At 38.3% G+C, this 17,843-nt stretch overlaps 1 protein-coding gene and 1 long non-coding RNA gene across 10 annotated transcripts in view; one reads left to right on the forward strand and one right to left on the reverse strand.

Moving 5' to 3' along the window:
* The window catches only part of LOC110479802 (uncharacterized), a 70,850-nt gene that overhangs the window by 3,344 nt on the left and 49,663 nt on the right, over positions 1 to 17,843 (forward strand). For all 8 annotated transcript variants that reach the window (XR_014956919.1, XR_014956915.1, XR_014956916.1 and 5 more), the window contains exons 2-5: positions 406 to 467; positions 4,339 to 4,460; positions 5,303 to 5,485; positions 12,542 to 12,629. This is a non-coding gene — a long non-coding RNA (uncharacterized LOC110479802). The remainder of the gene's footprint in view (positions 1 to 405; positions 468 to 4,338; positions 4,461 to 5,302; positions 5,486 to 12,541; positions 12,630 to 17,843) is intronic.
* NR5A2 (nuclear receptor subfamily 5 group A member 2) overlaps positions 9,919 to 17,843 on the reverse strand; it is an 88,924-nt gene continuing 80,999 nt past the window's right edge. For both annotated transcript variants that reach the window (XM_021547296.3, XM_021547288.3), the window contains one exon: positions 9,919 to 13,101. In XM_021547296.3, coding sequence (XP_021402971.1) covers positions 12,854 to 13,101 — 248 coding nt within the window. In that variant the 3' untranslated portion in view covers positions 9,919 to 12,853. The remainder of the gene's footprint in view (positions 13,102 to 17,843) is intronic.

The following is a 17,843-nucleotide window of genomic DNA, read 5'->3' on the forward strand; positions in this document are numbered from 1 at the left end:
ATTAGCAGACTGCATTTTATCTTGGCTGAGGTCTTGTTTTGTTTGTTTTGTTTTTGGTTTTGGGTTTTTTGTTTTTGTTTTGTTTTGTTTTGTTTTGTTTTGTTTTTTTTTTTTGTTATCTGTTAAGCTCTGCAATAGTTACTGCAGTGGCTAATTTCTTCTGATCCTGTCATCACTCTTGTCTGTAAGTACAGGAAATTATTATGTTAGTAAGTATTCTAGGCATCTCTCATTAGAAGCAGCAGGTAACTAGGGATGTTAAGAGCAATCTGCATATATAGATTTGTATATTTTTCATGCCAGCAGAACAGTGTTTTGCAGCATGAAAGCTGATATTAAAAAGTTGTGTTGCTGTTCTTTAATAGTGCTGGTATGACCTTGGCTTTGTGTTCCATTTTGTTACAGGCTTATTTATGAAAACCAAGGTGCAGAGCTTGAAAAAAATCTTGGGAAGCTGGTTATGAGAGGTAATTTCTCTGTGTTTCTGCTTCAAAGCTTGGTGTGAACTGATACCAAGTGACTAAGTCTGGGATTAGATGGCATCCCTGCATGGTATGGGAATTTGGCATCACCTCAGTGATACCTAGACTTTCTTTAAAGGGCTATTCTGACCCAAAACATTCTAAGATGATAGAAATTTAATTGTATTGACTGAACCTGTTCCTTTAGGGATGGCTGTGTAAAAAGGGCTGTGAAAGCTATTTGTGCTTGGTGATACTGCAGGATAAGACCAGTAGTAGACCCACAATTCCCTTATTTCAGAAATATACTGTTTAAAACACCCTGGGTAGGTTCCATCCCTTAATTAATATAAATTCCATCTGTGGAATTTATATAAGTATTAAAGGAATTGTTTGAGAAGCAATGCTTTGTTCCTACAGTACAGCAGTGTATTTTATACAAGTTGCTGTAGTCTTTGACTGGGAGTCATGTATAACCTAGTATTAGAAGCAATTATTTTAATGACAGTTTAGTGACATGTCAACAGACTTGGAGCTGATGGGTAAATGGACTCCCAGAAAACTGCCTTTTGTTCTGTGATTATTATCTAGCTTTTGCTGATTAAAATTAAGACAGGAGGTAGCAAAATAATGAAAGTAGTAGAGCCTGAATCAAGAAAGGGACTGAACTGTTTCATAAGGGAAGTAATGGAGAGAAGTATGAAAGCAGGGCTGTTTCTTGCCTGCTATTCCTTTATTAAGCATAAAACCTTTTCAAATGCTTATTGTGGTAGTAGCTAGAGACTCAGCCCTACGTCAGGGTTTTGTCGTGCTAATGATTAACATACAGTTTCCTGTGCAATGGATGAAATTAGTGTTTTGTTTTCTTTAATTAGGGTTGGGTTTTTTTTACACTATCATACAGGTAATATCAGTACCTTATTATTAGAGAGCAGGACATTTCAATTGTAGACATGCTGTATTTCACCTTCTCTGAACACAAAAGCACTCACTGCTGAGGCAAGGTGATGGAAAACTCTCTCATTCTTAACGTACTTCCTGTGTGTTGCATCATCCAGAGCTAGAGTGTGAACACACTTAGTGTTTGAAATGCACTCTTTTGAAGAGCTGTAATAGCTGTGCTCTGTGGCTTTACTTTACAAATCATATGGCACCAGTCACATGGTCCTATGGTTGATGCAGTCCTTATGGTGTGTTTACAATGTTAAGTGTCCCTCTGGAACAGTGGTTCCTCTCTGAGGAACCTGTGAACGTGAGGCACCTGAGGACCCTCCCCAGGAGTTGTGTAGTTTGAACCCTTGGCAGAGTCAAAGAAGAAAGGAGACTTACTCTTAGCTGTTGTTGAACTAGGAGGTCCAAAGCAGAATTTTCTGAGGGATGTATTTCCAGATTTGTCTGCTTTCTTCAAGGAAACTTGGAATTTGTGTTCCAGGAACCTGTCTCCTCTTCTACAGATGAATTTAGTTACCATATTGTTGACACATTTGCTTTAATATTGTAAAATAATCCATTATTTTTACTCTGTTTTCACAGGCTTAATGCTTCTAAAATGTTTGGTAACTTCCTTCTATGGGGAAGGACAGCTGGGCACAGTCCTGCTCTGCTTGCTGTCCTGACCAGCTCTGGCAAGGGGTGGCCAGGCAGTCTCCTGAGGGGGCATTTCAAAGCAAGGAGGTGGGGCAGGGAGGAGAGTCTGATGGCCTCTGTGACTGCTGCCCTGGAGATGCACCTTAGTAATGAAGCATAAACTTTTATGAACTTTTAAGGGATGTTGTATTGCTTTTTGAAATGGAATACAATGTTTCAATGCATTTATCTGGCTGCACTGCAAGGTTACAATGGATTTTGAGAGTAAATTCTTGACAATCAGTGGAACTCTCAGAACTTTCGTTGTAGTAGTTTGATATGGGGTCCCAGCAAATGTTGTAGCATAATTTATCGATGTCAGTGCTGGCTGTGTGTGCAAATGTGATCTTCCTGAAAATATGCATTACTAGAAGCTGCCATGTTTATCTCTTTGACAAGAGAGGCCGGTTTGGGAAATCAGCATAGATTTTCTATCTGTTAGCTGCACAAGAAGTTCCTTATAACTGTAACCACTGAGACCCAATGAGGCAAGTCCCCTCATCAACTGTTTCACTTAATGATGTCTTTTCTTACAGTTCAGCAACCCAGTTGAGTAGTTGCATGGTGAACCAAGTGCCTCTGAAAGCTCAGCAGTAAAATTTTTGCACATCAGGTGCTGTGGAAATGTTCTCCCATGGCTTGCATAGGCATTTTTAGTGTGGTTTAGGAGAAATGACACACTAGCAAAACAAATCAGGAGAATAAGTAGCCATCAACCTACAAGTAATGATCAAAGATCAGTTTTGTTGAGAGAGGTTTTAAAATGTGTTGATATCACCAAAGACATCTCTGTCTTGTATTTGACAGCAAATACAGAATGAGACCTATTCCTAACCCAATTTTTTCTTTTTTTTTTCTTTTTTTTTTTCCTTTCTTTTTTTTTTTTTCTTTTTTATTTTAATCATACCCATGCAATCCTCCCTCCTGGCTCTTCCTTGCAGAAAAGTGCACTCTTCTGTGGATTGGCTTGGGAGGTTTCCAATTTGCAGTGTGTCAGGGAAGAGAAACCAAATAAACTCTGTTATGTGAATGGGCTGTGGAAATAAATTTCAGTATAAGAAAATGAATTGACTGCCCTGAGTAATTCTCAACTACTTTATTTGCTCTAATTGGTTTACTTTAATTAATTACATTGTTTGCACTTCTGTTGTGATTTTGCCGGGCTTCTCTTTAAGCCTTGCTTTTTATCTTTTCCACTCTTACTGATCTGTGCAACAGGTATGCTAACTACCTTTTAGCATCCTGGCTGGAAAACAGAAAGGTTTCCATCAGCAATGTCTTGGTGGTTGTATCTATTCTACACATGCCATGTAAGTGCTGCTTTTAAACAGCCTGGGCTGGGGCACAGAGATCCTTTTGTAGTTCCAGAGGTAGGTGGTGGCTAGGGAATGAGGCATGGCAAAGGTCTGAAACTCAAGGGATTTATTTCTGGGGAAGTTCACATCCTTAAGTTCAGTTTTGTAACACAAGCTCAGTTTCTTGGAAAAGGCCCTGCTTAGTTTTATGTTAATAAAAGATGTGTATTTGGCTTCATGTCAGAAACAGGAATTCAGAGACTTTGAAAAACCTTTGAAGACTCTTACAGCTGTAATTGGTGTGTTTTGTCTTGGGTGGAGAATTTGAAAGGTTTATTTCGAGAATATACACTCTTAAGGGCAGGAACTGTTACTCATCTGTGTTTGGAAAGCAGCACCAACACAGTCTGGATAACAATGATACTACAGAAGGTTAAAAGAACAATTAAAGAGTGGAAATAATGACCTAAGGGAGGAACACTTAACTTTAGCACGCCGACCACTGCACATCATGTGTTTGGGGAAATCAGAGGGGGGAGAGTGAGAGAGTTGTCAGAGAGACTAATACTCTCAGAAGAAATATGTTGAAATCTCTGCTTACATTTCACAGAAATTATATCAAATAACTTGAAGAAAAATCCTTTGAAACAGAAAGAGGGAATTTGTTCTCATTTGTGTTTCCTCCCAGGAGAGCTTGACTTGTTTTTTGCTTCTTTCTCTTTCCTTTCTGAATACCTTGGGACAGAGGGAGTCTGTCAATAAAGCAGCATCTCCAAAGCCACTTTACTGTGTGCAGGGACATGCACACAAAACTACTGGGTAAATCCAGCTTCCCAAGGGCACTCTTCCAGAGCAGCCTGGATGCTCTGGAGCTAGCCAGCATCCCTCCAGGGTGGATACACCAGAGGTGTCATGTCTTGATACCACTTAGCAGCTATTTTTTGTGTTTCTTTCAGGTTTGAAGTGTTACTGAGATTGTTGTCTTTCTGGAACAGCACAGGATGTAGGTCAGCCTTGGCTGTGTCCTACAGGTGGGAGGATCAAGGCAATGCATCCTGGGCATTTTCAGGGATTGCAGGCAAGTTTGTGACTGAAGAGAATTATGAATTCCTGGGTTGTGTGCTCTGGATCTCCAGAAAACAACTTTCATATAAGCTGAAATACAGACCTGTGCTTCAAATACCTCATGACTGACAGACCTATTGAAACAGAACAGAGTTTTATATATATATATATATATATATATATATATATATATATATATATATATACACTATTATACATACAAAATCATAATAATGATAATAAAAATTAAGAATAATACTTTTTAAAATGGAGAGAATTTTCACTCTTTTATCCAACTTCTGGAACATGTCAATTATGTCTGTATATGTTTTTTTCTAAAATAGTTCTTTAAACTACAAACAAATTACCATTTTCTTCCTGGCTACAATGGTATTGTATTGTATTACTTACAGCTTTCATGAGAAGACATTAAAACAAAGCAGAACAACTATAAAGAAATTACCAGGAAGAAAACAGGGTTTTTCTTGTGTTCTTGGCCTCGATTTTATCACCCTGAAGTGATCATTTCCTTTCTGGAGCTTTTTTCTTGTTTTGTGTATATTATTTCTGTGCGTAGTTGGTCACATGAAATCATCCTCCTAACAGAGCCAAAATGTAAATTAAAAAAATTTGGTGAGAAGTGAAGCTAACAGCATCAGTAAAGTGATCCTTTAATAAATCAATTATAGTCTAAATATCTGAAAATACCTGTTACTAAAATTCTGTTCTTTTCTTCACAGCTCCCACAGGCAATAAGCAAACAGTGATTCTGTGCTATTAATTACTTCCAAGTATATACATGGGGAAACACAGTTCTAGAGCTGCAGATAATCTCCCTCCTGTCTGTGTTTCCAGGCTGGCAGCTGCTGACACTGATGTGCTGTGCCATCACATGGGGAGCAGTTGAGCTGTGCAGTGTTTGCTTCCAGTGAGTGCCCCTGTTGTCTCCTTGGAGCTGCTGCTCCATCCTGAACAAGACAGTACTGCGACACCATTGATGCTGCTCTGCAGGACCTTCTCAGGACTCTGGCACACCAGGTGAGGTACCAGCCAGCTTTTCTGACAGCATGGAAAGGTGTCTCCAATGTTTCACTACAGAAAGTACAATGGGTTTTCTTTTTTTAAATTTTTTTTTCTCTGCCATATGTCCAAGGGGCAAAATTGGGGCAAAGTTTGATAAATAATAATTAAACCCCCCCCAAAACAAAAAACCCAAACAAAACCAAAAAAACACAACAAAAAAAGCAGTATTTTGTTCCCTTTCCTCTTTTTGCCAATGGTTATTTTCTTGGTTATGCTGAACATTGCTGAGCATGTTATTAGTGAAAAAAGGGCTGTGTTCAAATAGTTTAATCCTAGTCCAGATGCCACTGCTCTGTTTAGATTAGTCTATTAATATTTCTGTGCAGTTCTTTAACTAAAATTCTGGGATGTTTCCTCTTTCTGAAAACAATGTTTGGTAAGGACTGTAGGTTGTTTAGGTCTGTGGAAGTGGTCATTGTAAGCCAAGACACAGAGGGCTGATTGGTGACCTTGTCTTGCTTTTGGCTGGAGCTTCTTCAGGTCGTTGTGACCAGGCCCAGCAGTTGCTTTCCTGTTTTGACATTGGTGGTCACTTTTCTGCTTCAGACATGTAGACAATTTTATGTCCTTGACTTTTCCCACTCCTTGACATATTAAAAACTCTCCTGAAAATCCTGATACGTTGGTAAAGTTGACTTATGAGTTTTGGTTTTGTAACAAAGAAAAGGAAAATTAAAGTAGAAATGTGGCAGAGGGAACCTGAGTGGTACAAAAGGAGTGGGAACATAACAGAAGGGTCCTGTGAAGAATGGGGGCTCTCACTGGCAGGGTGTGGGGAACATCAGCTGGGTTTTCAGTAACACAACTGAGCAGAGGAGGGACACTGAGACAAAGAAAAATACAAAAACTGTGGGATGTGTCCCAGCCCCACCTTCTCAGGTTCAGCACCACTGAGGTTCTGTATGCAAAAGCATGCAGGACTTGGGAGGAGGCTGCAACTGCAAATGCAGGTATTGTGAGACTCATAGGAAGGTGGTCTTAGGAAGAGTAGAACATTTCTGTGGAATACTTCAACTGCATTTGAGAATTGAAAAAAACAATTTGACACAGTTTGTTAGGCAGCTGTAGTGTTTGATGCTAAATGAAAGCATACTCCCATAATAAGCTTCTGTTTTCACAGCATGAGTTGAATGAATTGATTAAATAAGTCAATCAATTATTCCATGTCATGTTTTTTATCTGAAATTTATATACAATGAAAAAGAAAATAAAATAAAGTTTATTAAATGAAAATTATGGCTTACTATGGCAGGTCCCTAAAATACATGCATGATAATTCATTTAGGCCTTCTTAATACTTCAAAGAAATTATAATAATCCAGCATATTTTATTTAATTTTTTTCTTTTAGGTTTCAAGTGAATCAAGATTAAATATTTATGAAACATAAATGTCTTTGTGTCTCCTCCATGTCCATGTGCTTCCTTTTTCATTTCACTTTTGGAGCTATTCCTCCCCCATTATCTCTTTTGCTCGCTACTATAGTTTATGGACTAATCATAACAGACATTTACAATACTTGGTATTTTTTACTGTTGAGTTCAAACATAGGCAGTCCTACAGACCTTCTCTTAATGCACAGTTGTAGTGTGTTGCCTTGGTATGGGAAGCAGAGCTCTTTGCAGAACTTCCCTTCTTTGATGCATGTTGATCAAGTTGTAAAGAGCAGGACAGCTGTCGTAGTGCAAGGTAAAACACCAGGGTATTGATTTGAAATGCCTGCCTCACCTTTCTGCTATTCTGCACCAACACTCTTCTGCTTATATGAGTGGGTGGACACCACTGCAAAACAGGAATTGAGCTGTGTGTATGACTGAAACTCTATGTCCCTCAGGGAGCTGTGCCTCATAAAATATTCTATATAGGAACAGAAGTACTGGATGTTTGAGCATGCTTTAGGAATTCCCAGAGGTGGCATGTGGGGTGTGTGCACACATCTGTAGGCATGCCAGCAGCTGCTGAATGGCTGTCAGCATTTTCTGTTGTACAAACAGGAGCTTGTTTGGGGTCCTTCCCACAAACACGCTTTATTCCCTCTGCTGCAGAGTCCCTGTTTTGCTCCATAATTGCAACTGACAGCCTGGATTGGTGATATCCAGCTAATGTTCAGCAGCATCAGTGGCAGGGTGATTGACATGAACACCACACAGGGAGGCTCCTGCTCTGTGAAGGTTCTGATCTGCAGCAGCATGATAAGCAATCAGTGTTTCTGATTGAATCATTCTGACATGCTGCACCTCAACCTGAGAGGCATTTCACCCATTTACACCCTGATCCTGAACACAGGAAGGGCAAGATGTCAATGGACACAATTTTGATTCCAGTTCTGTTTGTTTTGGCCTCTGTTTTATCAGCAGCTAATGGTAAACCCTGCAGTCCTTGCTGAGGCAGGGCAGCAGTGGTCTAGGCCTCCATGAATACAGACAGCTTCAGGAGCTTGTTCTTCACCACCTTGCTTTACCTCAAATCTGAATTATTCCCTGGGGCACGCACAGGATGTTCACAGCAGTAAACGTAGGACTTAGAGAAGTTACAGTGAAATGGAAATGGGTCAGGACCTTCCTGGGCAATGCTGAAAACTCACCTAGTATTGCAAGTTCAAGCTTGCATGCCAGACTTCAAAACTGTCAGTAAAATTGAGAGCATTCTGTTATGTACTGGAGCAAACCCAAAGGTTTGCAAAGCGTGCTTGATGCAGAGAATCTACATCTTGTTCCACCAATGTGTGAATGTGTGCCAGACCAGACTGTAGCTATCAAGTAGTTTGTAGTGCTGCTGCCTTCTGCTGAGATCCACTGGCATCAGAGTAGGCATCAACTCTGTATTCCATCTGAGGGTCAGGTCCTCTTTTACCCTTATCATTTATGAAAAGTTTTTTTTGTTGACAAATTGCCCTTAGAAGATGAATCTTTTTTCTACTCAAGTGCAAATTGCCCTTAGAAGATGAATCTTTTTTCTACTCAAGTGCAACTGAATTTGCTTGACTGTTGCAGAAGTATTTGGGCTCATGCCAGTATCATAATGTAATACAGCTCTAGGATCTGCCCCTAAAAGTTTTATCTGCAACTTTCTTGGTTTTCTAGTCAGTTTAATGCTTTTGCCATTCCAAATTCTGACAGATGCAACTATATGCAATTTCCCTGGAAAAAAACCCAGCAACTCCGTTGCTGGTAAAAAGGTAAAAATATTGTTGAAACTCTTGTGATGTATTTAGACTATGGGCTTCAATGTAGGGGTTAATAGAGTGTTATTCAGTATTCCAGGAAATTGTCAAGATCACCAAGTATTGTACTGACTTGACCTGTGTTACATTGAACTCACTCTTTCCATGTTTCCAATAAAAACATACAGCAGATTGTTCCAGAAGCAGTGTCAAACTCAGTTAAAAATAAATCCCCTCATACTTTAAATGTGTAGTGTGTATACTAAATATATCACATCAAAATATATCTCTTGTAAGGAAAACTATCTAAAATATATCAACCCTGAAATCTCCCCTGGGTCTCTGCAAAACCATGGGTTTCTGTTATGATTCCTAGAAGTTAAAATAATCCTTCCTCATTTATAAGCCACCAAATCCTCTGTGTTTTACTCTGCTTCTATTGCAACACTAAACCAGCTTTGTTTCATTCAAGTGCAGGATTTGTAAATAACTAATTATAGCCCTGTTTTTTCCTTTGAAGCATTAACATTTGGCACCTGAGAGAACAGCCCCGTTTCAACTCTCATATAGTTCAGGGGAAGCACTGAACTCGGTCTCAAAACTGTAGGGTACAGCTGACAAGCTCTCTTGCACCACTTCACCTCCTGCTCTCAGAACAGCAATCAAGTGAGCCAGAGGGCAACTTTAGGAAAATATTTTCCTCTAGTAGCAGTAACATCTGTCTCCTTGGCAGCCTGCACTGGCAGTTGTGTTGGAAGCTGTGGGTTTGCCCCTGGCCCTGCCATGTATTTACATTGCTGAGAGGTTATCCTGAGCTCTGCTGGATCCTGTTACCTGATTTTCTTTTGTTCTGTCATTTTCCCTCCCTGATGCTTTGGCTGCTTAACCCTTTGTGGGTACATGTAAAGTGAAAATTACGTGTGCAGTATGAGATCAAAGGTATTAATTAGGAAGTATTAAGCAGTACATTTCTCTTTGATTAGAGATTCAGCTTTTCTAAACTGTTTTAGCTGTATTTACTTGGCTTCAGCCTAGGAAATGTCACCATTGCTGTCTGAGCTTTTCAAGATCTTCTCTATCTACACTTGTGTCTTCCACATGTATCAAATCCTCTTTAGTGCTCATATTTCTCCTGCATTTTACTCTCCTCTTCTGAATAACTGATTTTTGACTGATACTTCATTTCAGTGAAATGATGGTATTATAAAGAAAATTATAAAGTAATCAGCACGGGCATATCAATATTTATTGAAATACTGAAAAAAATAATCCCATTGGTGATGAGAAACTCTTGGCAAGAACTGACATGACAATATGTATTTCACTGATACAGTAAGAGAACTTCAACTTCAACAAGTAACTCACTGCACATTCTAAGAGTTGCATGGATTTAAATCCAAGGCAGCTGCAGAACATCTGTAATACAAATAATCATACTTTACAGATTGTCTGTTTACAAACACAGAACAACTATAATAAACCAGCCAAAGCTAAACCTTTTGAATTTTAGTCTGCTTTTACTAATATATCCTGTAATCAATAAGGCAGTCAGAAGAAAATGCTTGGTTACAAAGTAGTTAACAATTAACGTGAGTGGGTTCTTTTTGTGGTTTGTTTTGGTTTGTTCGTGTACTTCGGGCAATACGATGGGGTTCTTGGAACCCCAGATGTGGGCAAATATATGTTCGATTATCTGAAACCATTTTCATGAACCTAAATTGTTCCTTTCTTCTACATTCTTATTTTAATTCTTCTGTCATGTATATGGATAATGGTGCTATGAATAGTTAGCAATATTTTTTCAGCTTTTTCCTTAATATTCAGTGAAGTTCACTGTAGCATTTCAATAGAAAAAAAAAAGAAAATACAGAATGCGAACACTTGAAATAATGCTTCACTTTTCTTTCTGAAAGGAAAGAATGACCACACTTATCTTGTTCATGTATTTCACAGCCACCATCAATGGCACCTGCACTTTACTGTTAATTTTGTTTGTTTGAGGGAGGGCATTGGTATTTAAATAATGCTTCTGTCTGCCCTGGGGGATGCTGAGGGGCTGTGCGCGGTTTGCTCGCTGTCTGTAGGGCAGTACATGTGTGCTGTGGTACAAGACAGGCATGTAGGAGTTGCAGACACTTGGCTTTGCTGTGTTGGTACCCTATGCATGGACAGAATATTAGAGCTGATTAATACAGGCAATTGAAATAGTGTGCTTCGTACTAATGCAGATGCAATAACTGATGTCTTTGGTATACAATATATGAATGGTTGGACAAAAGTGAGAGAAATGCACCTTTTCAAGTTCACATGAAACAGAAAAAGTTACAACTCACATAATTTACAATAGATTTAAATAAACTACATTTAGGATTATGAAGATTTACAGACATTTAATCAAGTGAATGATTTTAATTTGTAAAGACCCTTCTGTGTCCCTGAACTATGTTCCACTAACTTGAAGACATGCTACAGTAAACACATATATTTGGCTTCTTCATTCTGGCTATATCTTATATAAAGATGAAACCAAAGAACAATAAATTAGCATTATAATTGTCTACAGTGAAAACTATCATATACAATATAAATAAACTATTCAAAAGCCAGCAATCTTCATGAAAAAAATTAAAGTATTAGGATTTTATACAGTTTCTACAAGTGATTGTGCAGCCGATAATCTCAAAAATTAAAGTAAAAATCAAATACCCCTATTGATTTTAGTGTCTCACGACATACAGTAATTAAGTACTGGTAAAATAATTACCAATTTAAAAGAAATAATAAGGAAATCACTGCTCTGCAATTTTATCACAGTTTTTTCCCCACAGGACCTAAAGAATGTAAACACTATGTTTTTGTTAATGCTAGAGATTAATACTTTATTTTGAAATGTATCTTGATCTACACCTGCGCAGTTACCTTTAAGGGTAATGAAATAAGGCAAGACTTATAAATGTGGCACTACATGTTAATACTGATATCTTCATTTGGACAGAGAGAGAAGTGTTTGTTCTTTTCTAATATTTGTTCTGCAGCAGACTTTGGCCTACACAGACACAGCAGTATCACTCTTCTTTCTTTGTGTAAAATAGGTATATTACCTAACTTTGAAAACAGGAAGTTTCATTAGATATTGGATGTTTGAGTTGAAATTTAGTTTCCAAATTACTGGCAATTTTAAAGATTATTTCTTAATAAGCTCCATGGCGTCATCCAGTTGTACAGTTCACTTGTCACTTCTTTTATCACAAAGTTATTATTATTTTGTTTTTTAGTTTTTTAACACCAGTATTTGGTGTTCTAATTTCTATTTTCTTGTCAAAGAAAGTATTGTTTGGGATGGCTGAAATATCTCTATTTTCTTAATTTGGAAACAGCCATGAATAAATAGTGGAGTCATCTTTTAGCAGCTGGTTGGTAAGCAGTTGAATTAGCTAATTTATTTTGGAGTATTTCCTTAGCTGGTTAACAGCTATCTGATAGGAGCAGTAGAAGAGGGATACTGCCTGGTAGAACAACATGAACACGTGACAAAACAAACTTCAGAACACAGTTAAGAATGCCAAGCTAACTGGGTAAAGATTTCCTAGGAGCCTCGGAGGGTTTGGTGGCCACAGCACACAGCAGTGCCTAGGCCAGCTCTCTCTTACAGCTTGTTCAATGGATGCCACATCATTTAGCACAAAGTAAGTGTTGGGTCCCTGCAAGGATGACAGAAGATGCTGTAGATGCAGGTTTGCATCTGTTGTAACTGTTTTACGAGTCCTATGCAGTGAAGGAATTTAGTGCACTCAAATTCCCCACCATCTTAGCTCAATAATACAGATCAGGTTTTTTTTTTTCACCTAGGTTTCTTCATGTTGGCAATCAGCAGAGTTAAATATACAACGATCATTCTGTCCTTTTTCTTGTTGACATTGGTGATGGTATCCACTTGGTAAGTTCACTCCAGTATAAAGTCCTATATAGATTCCTCTGGGGATGTGGAGCATATGATTCACAGTTTGCAATACAAATACCCTGATACATCACTTATTTACTATTAGTATTTGATTATTATACCATTTTGCAAAGTCTTAAAACCACGTTTTAATTAGTGTTGCTTGGAGCAGTTCAGAATAATTTCTTTTCCTTGAAAGCAGAAGCTCTAATGGGTATAATTTATGCTCTCTTTGCATGCAGCATCTCAATGAGAAGGTTATTACAGGGCACATCCCCGTTCAGGTGTTTGTAATAGAGGTATTCTTCGGCCTGCATACTGATGGCCCGGATTTCTGGCAGTCGCAGGAGAAGCTGCCCAAATTTGTCTGTTTGCTGTGGGTAATTACACATGGTGTAGTCCAGCAGAGCAGCATTCACTTGTTCCTGAACACCTTCCACAAGCTGGAAGTTCTCGAGATTTTTGACATCTGAATGATAATAATAAAAAAAAAAACAGGTAACAATTCAGTTGCATTTTAATTCCTATTTATGAAGTCAGTGTTTCACTAAATGGATGGAGCTTTTTTTGCCTCCTGACAAAAGCATACTTTACAAGCTGCTGAATATTCAGTGAACCCTTTTGCCAACTTTCCTGGGAAAATGATCACAAAAGAGCTTTAGTGGAGTGTCTTGTTGAAATTCTGCATATACCTCAAATCAATTAGACACCAATGGAGTCTGAGCAAGGTCAGCTCTTTTCATAGCTAACAAAAAGAAAGGTTGAGGATTCCTAAAGTAGAAGACCATAATATATTGCTAGCAAATGAGTCCCAAGAGGAAGCCCTATCTTTAACCTACTATGTTACACAATTCATATAATTCTGTATTAATTTTTCTGACCCAAGGTGAAATCTGTGTCCAGGGTATGATGTAGTTAATTCTAATAAAAAGTGACAGTGCTCTTGTTTCTGTTTGACATTTTCAAAATGATTCTGAAAGCCTTTGACTTGTCTAGCCTATGTTAATGAACCATCTGGTACACTCCAGTGACTGCCAAAATAATATTCCCTACTAGAAACTCTCTAAAATATATATTTCACTGACTAATGATCTTTATAAAATGAAATCATTGTCCTTTGGGTGGAATACTAGATAAGAATGGTGCCCTTTAACCTGCATATGGTTTCTGAAATCCAACACTGATTTTTTTTTTCTGGTATTGGACAACGGGGCATTTACATCAGCACCCCAGGTACAGTTTGTTCACTCTGCCTCTATTTGATTATCTTCTGTTCCTATACAGCAAGTTCAAGCTCAGAAATGCTGGTCAGAGATAAATGCCAGTATATTATCTCCTCATTGTTTGCTCCCCTGTATAAAAAACACTCAGATGAAATTGTCTTTTAACATGTCTGGTGAATGCAGAAGTTATTCTAAAGCTTGTAAATTAGAGTGCTGCTCTAATGCAGGAAGAGGGAGCTGATTAGAGAGCACTTGCTGGGAGAGCTTGTTTTGGTTGTGTTTGATCATTTTTACCATTAGTAGAGTACTGTAGCACTTTCTTGTAAGGCTGAAGCGTGGTGCTACTGGGCACAACTATGCTGCTTATTGACTTTGTATAAAGACAAATCTGTTCATCTGTGGATATTCTTGGAGCCCAAGAGATGGAGAATTTTGCGGAATTTGGTTCATTGTAAATGCCAGCCTTTGATTGTGGGGAAATGAGTGTTTTCCTTTGCAAAACAGGAACACACGTTGGTCACCCGATCAGGAGCCTGGGAGGCTGTGTCAATTGAGTCTCACTGCAGCTTTTCCTACAAATGCTCTAAACAGAGCAAATACTGGCTTCTGCAATAACTTTGTGCTGGAACATGAGGGAAACGGTTGGAGGAGGACAACATTGTCTTTAGAGCAAGAGGGTAGGAAAAATGCCTAGATCCTGGTGGCAGCTGTGGCAGTGCGCACGGCCTCCAGAGCCTGAGTTCCAGGCTTTGAGCAGGAGCCCCTCTGGAATGTGCTGGCTGCCAGCTGCTCGTTGGATTCCCTCTTGCATGAACCGGGGCCAGTGTTTCCTGCTGGGGTTGTTATTGCCTGCCTCTTTCCTGTCCCAGTTTCACTGTGGAAATGAAGTGAGTGACTCCTGGATTTGTGCTGCTTGTTTGGGAACGGGGGATGTAACATCCACCAGAATTTTGCTAGCTGACTTAAGGAGCTTGCCAGTAATACAGAACTTGTGATGGCTGCCCAACAAGAATCATCTGAACTTTACATTATCCCAAGTGAAGAGGAAACTTCAAAGCTGCTACGCTTGGTCCCTTAGTTATTCAAACTCATTTATCCAAAGTCTTTTTGCCAGTGTCTCTGGAGATCTTTGGATAATCATGTTTTCCTGTATTACACTGGACATTTTCTTATACAAAATATAGCTGTTGATAATTTTATGTACCTACAGAAAATTCCCAAGATATTTTGTAGCTAGTGTAACCTGGTTTAAAAATTGGGCATTCTAAGCATATTTTTATAGTTAAAAAAGAAACGGTATCACCTATCACAATTAGCTTAAATAGGTTGTTTCAGATGCAAAATATAAGCATGAATGAATTGCTAGAATACAAAAACTCCCACAGAAAACAGGGACTGTGCTGGAGATTAAACTGTTAAACAGCAAGGTAAAATGTATGATGATTTCAGAATCAGTATTTGGAACTTCTTCCCTCTGTAAAAATAACTTTAAAAGTCAGGAAGTTTTACAAACTGTTAGCTGATTCAACCCCTTTCAAATTCAAAGGGCATCTTTCTGTTGCTCTTGTCTATTTTGAGCCATAGTGTGTATGAGATTGTGCTGGCTTCTTGGAAAACCAGGTTCATTATTATTTTTACCCCCTGTTTAAATGTTATTGTATGGGTTATACATTTATTGAAAAATCACAAGATAAATTTTTACAGAGATAAAAAAGAAACAAAATCTGATAATTGCAAAATTTAAATATATTTCTACAAAAGTGGCAAATTTAATATGTGTTTTAGAGTCACATATTCTTCTGTTTTAGCTGTATTGATGCCATACTTCAAGTCAAGAGGAGGCATAATATTTTATGTATTATGTGTTAGCCCCAAACAGATGATCAGTGGATTCTGGTAGTGGGTTCACCAGTGCAGTGTGAGCATTGCAGAACTGCAGGGGAAGGTCTGCACTGTTTTCTTTCCTCATCTCAAGAGACAGTGATTTCAATACTCACATGTGGCAACATAAGCACTGCAGCCAGGATGTAAAAACAAGTCCAGTTGATACTAACAGTAAACAAAAAGTAGTTCTGGGCTCCTATGCCACATTCAGCCTGGGGAAATACTTTTAATGTCTTTCCTCTAAACAAATTCTTGCTATTTGGGGTGAAGCTCAGTGCTTGTAAACAAGATGTTATTAGTTAACCAGTGACAATATGTAGCTTTTCCTTACTTTCTATACTGAATCAGAGACAGTCCAAGTAATCACAGTTTAGGTCATCACTACACAATTTGTTTGTGTGTAGATCTCTTCAGGACTGCAATTACAATAGTAGGGATGTAGAGGCAACCTGATTTGGGATGAATCTCTGTGAAGTGACCAAGATCTCTGCATATGACTTTTGATATGTGTTCTTATCTCATATACATTAACAGTGAATGTTGCAGTGAAGCAAATGAGACAATCTGAACAGAGAGAAGTCAAAGGATATCTGCTGAGAGCACTGTGTAAAACTCCACTGTCACTCCACTGTCATGTCTAAGCTTTCCTGAGATACTTATATATAATCAAAAATAGGTTTGCTGAACACATAATTGCAATTAAAAAATACATGGGTTTTTTTGAGAGAGAATCATAAACTGTAGCTCTGGTTGCGATGAGTAATAACAAAGGAAACCTTGTGACTATTAAGTTATTTCCAGTAACTTCAAGTTATGTATGTAGAACAACATGGTACAGCTTTCACTGGTGGTACTTAGTGTGGGTTGGTAGTGAAAAAAATGAGATTAAATAATAACTTTCGGTTTTAAGTAGATGGTTTTCCTGTGGTTTGAGTTTGGTTTTGTGTTTGGTATTTATTATGTAACTCTGGCTAAACAGATTTAGTTTTACAAGTATTTCCTTTGACTGCTAAGGAGTTAACTTGGTGAGACACCAAGCAATGCTGGTGTAACTGCTGAAGGCAGTCGTGTACAATGAGCGTGAAATCTGCTACTGATGTGTACAGCACGACATCCCTTATGCTTTCACATAATTCCTCATTCCTGTTATATTTTTTTTTAAACTGGAATGTCTCCTATCGATCTTTACATCGGTTAGTAACAATTTGAAGTACACATGTTTAAGCTTAATGCAAGAAATCATTTTCTGAAGTTTAGATGCTTGTAAATTAAATGAGTAGGAGTAGGTCCCCCCCTCCCACCCACACACCCTTTAAATCCTTAGCAGCTAGAAAATGTGTTTTGTGTTGCTACAGTAAGTATCAGTCTCTTAGCTCTTCTACTTTATTCACTCAGGGACTAATTACCAACTTTTTACATGAAACAGCCTTACTGTGAGCTCACAGTGGGGCGCGCATCTTTTTCTGTCCTTATTGAAAAGTAAACCCTTAGGTCTTCTGGAATATATTATATGTTTTACAAGAAATAGCAATTGCTTTTCTGTCAAACAAAGAATTTTTGTTCTCTATAGCTTACTTTTGACGATTAAGACAAAAACAGTATTATAGTGTGTCAGGATCTGCTCTGCAGTCACAGTAAAGATCTGCCAGTATTCCCAGATATCCCCCCATTTTGATTATTTTCCACAGCTGCCATAAAACCGTGCATTAAGCTGAAACTACATACCACATTCAGCCCAAGGAAAACACTTTTGCATATTTTCCCCCAAAATGGGTCTGGTCTTTAGAGGGGAAAAATATTTAGGTTTCAGAGAGATTTTTCTCCCTCTCATATTCCAAACATGAAATACTGAAAATTTGGGGGTGTATTAATCTATAGAGAGTTCCCTTTGGTCTGGGAATTTTAAAAAGAAAAATGAAACAGAATGAGAGATTTAACTTTGAAAAACAGTAACTCCTTGGGAGCACTAAGTATTTCCCAGAGAAACCTGGTTAAATTTTACTGCTCATATCTTTTATTTGATGCTATTTCTACATGAAGCAATGAAGAGGTGTGAACACAGCTCAGTTGCCTCTTTGCATTTTGCACCATTGCAAGGACAAAA

The sequence above is a fragment of the Lonchura striata genome, chromosome 8, assembly GCF_050655825.1.
Source record: "Lonchura striata isolate lonStrDom1 chromosome 8, ASM5065582v1, whole genome shotgun sequence".
NCBI lineage: Eukaryota > Metazoa > Chordata > Aves > Passeriformes > Estrildidae > Lonchura > Lonchura striata.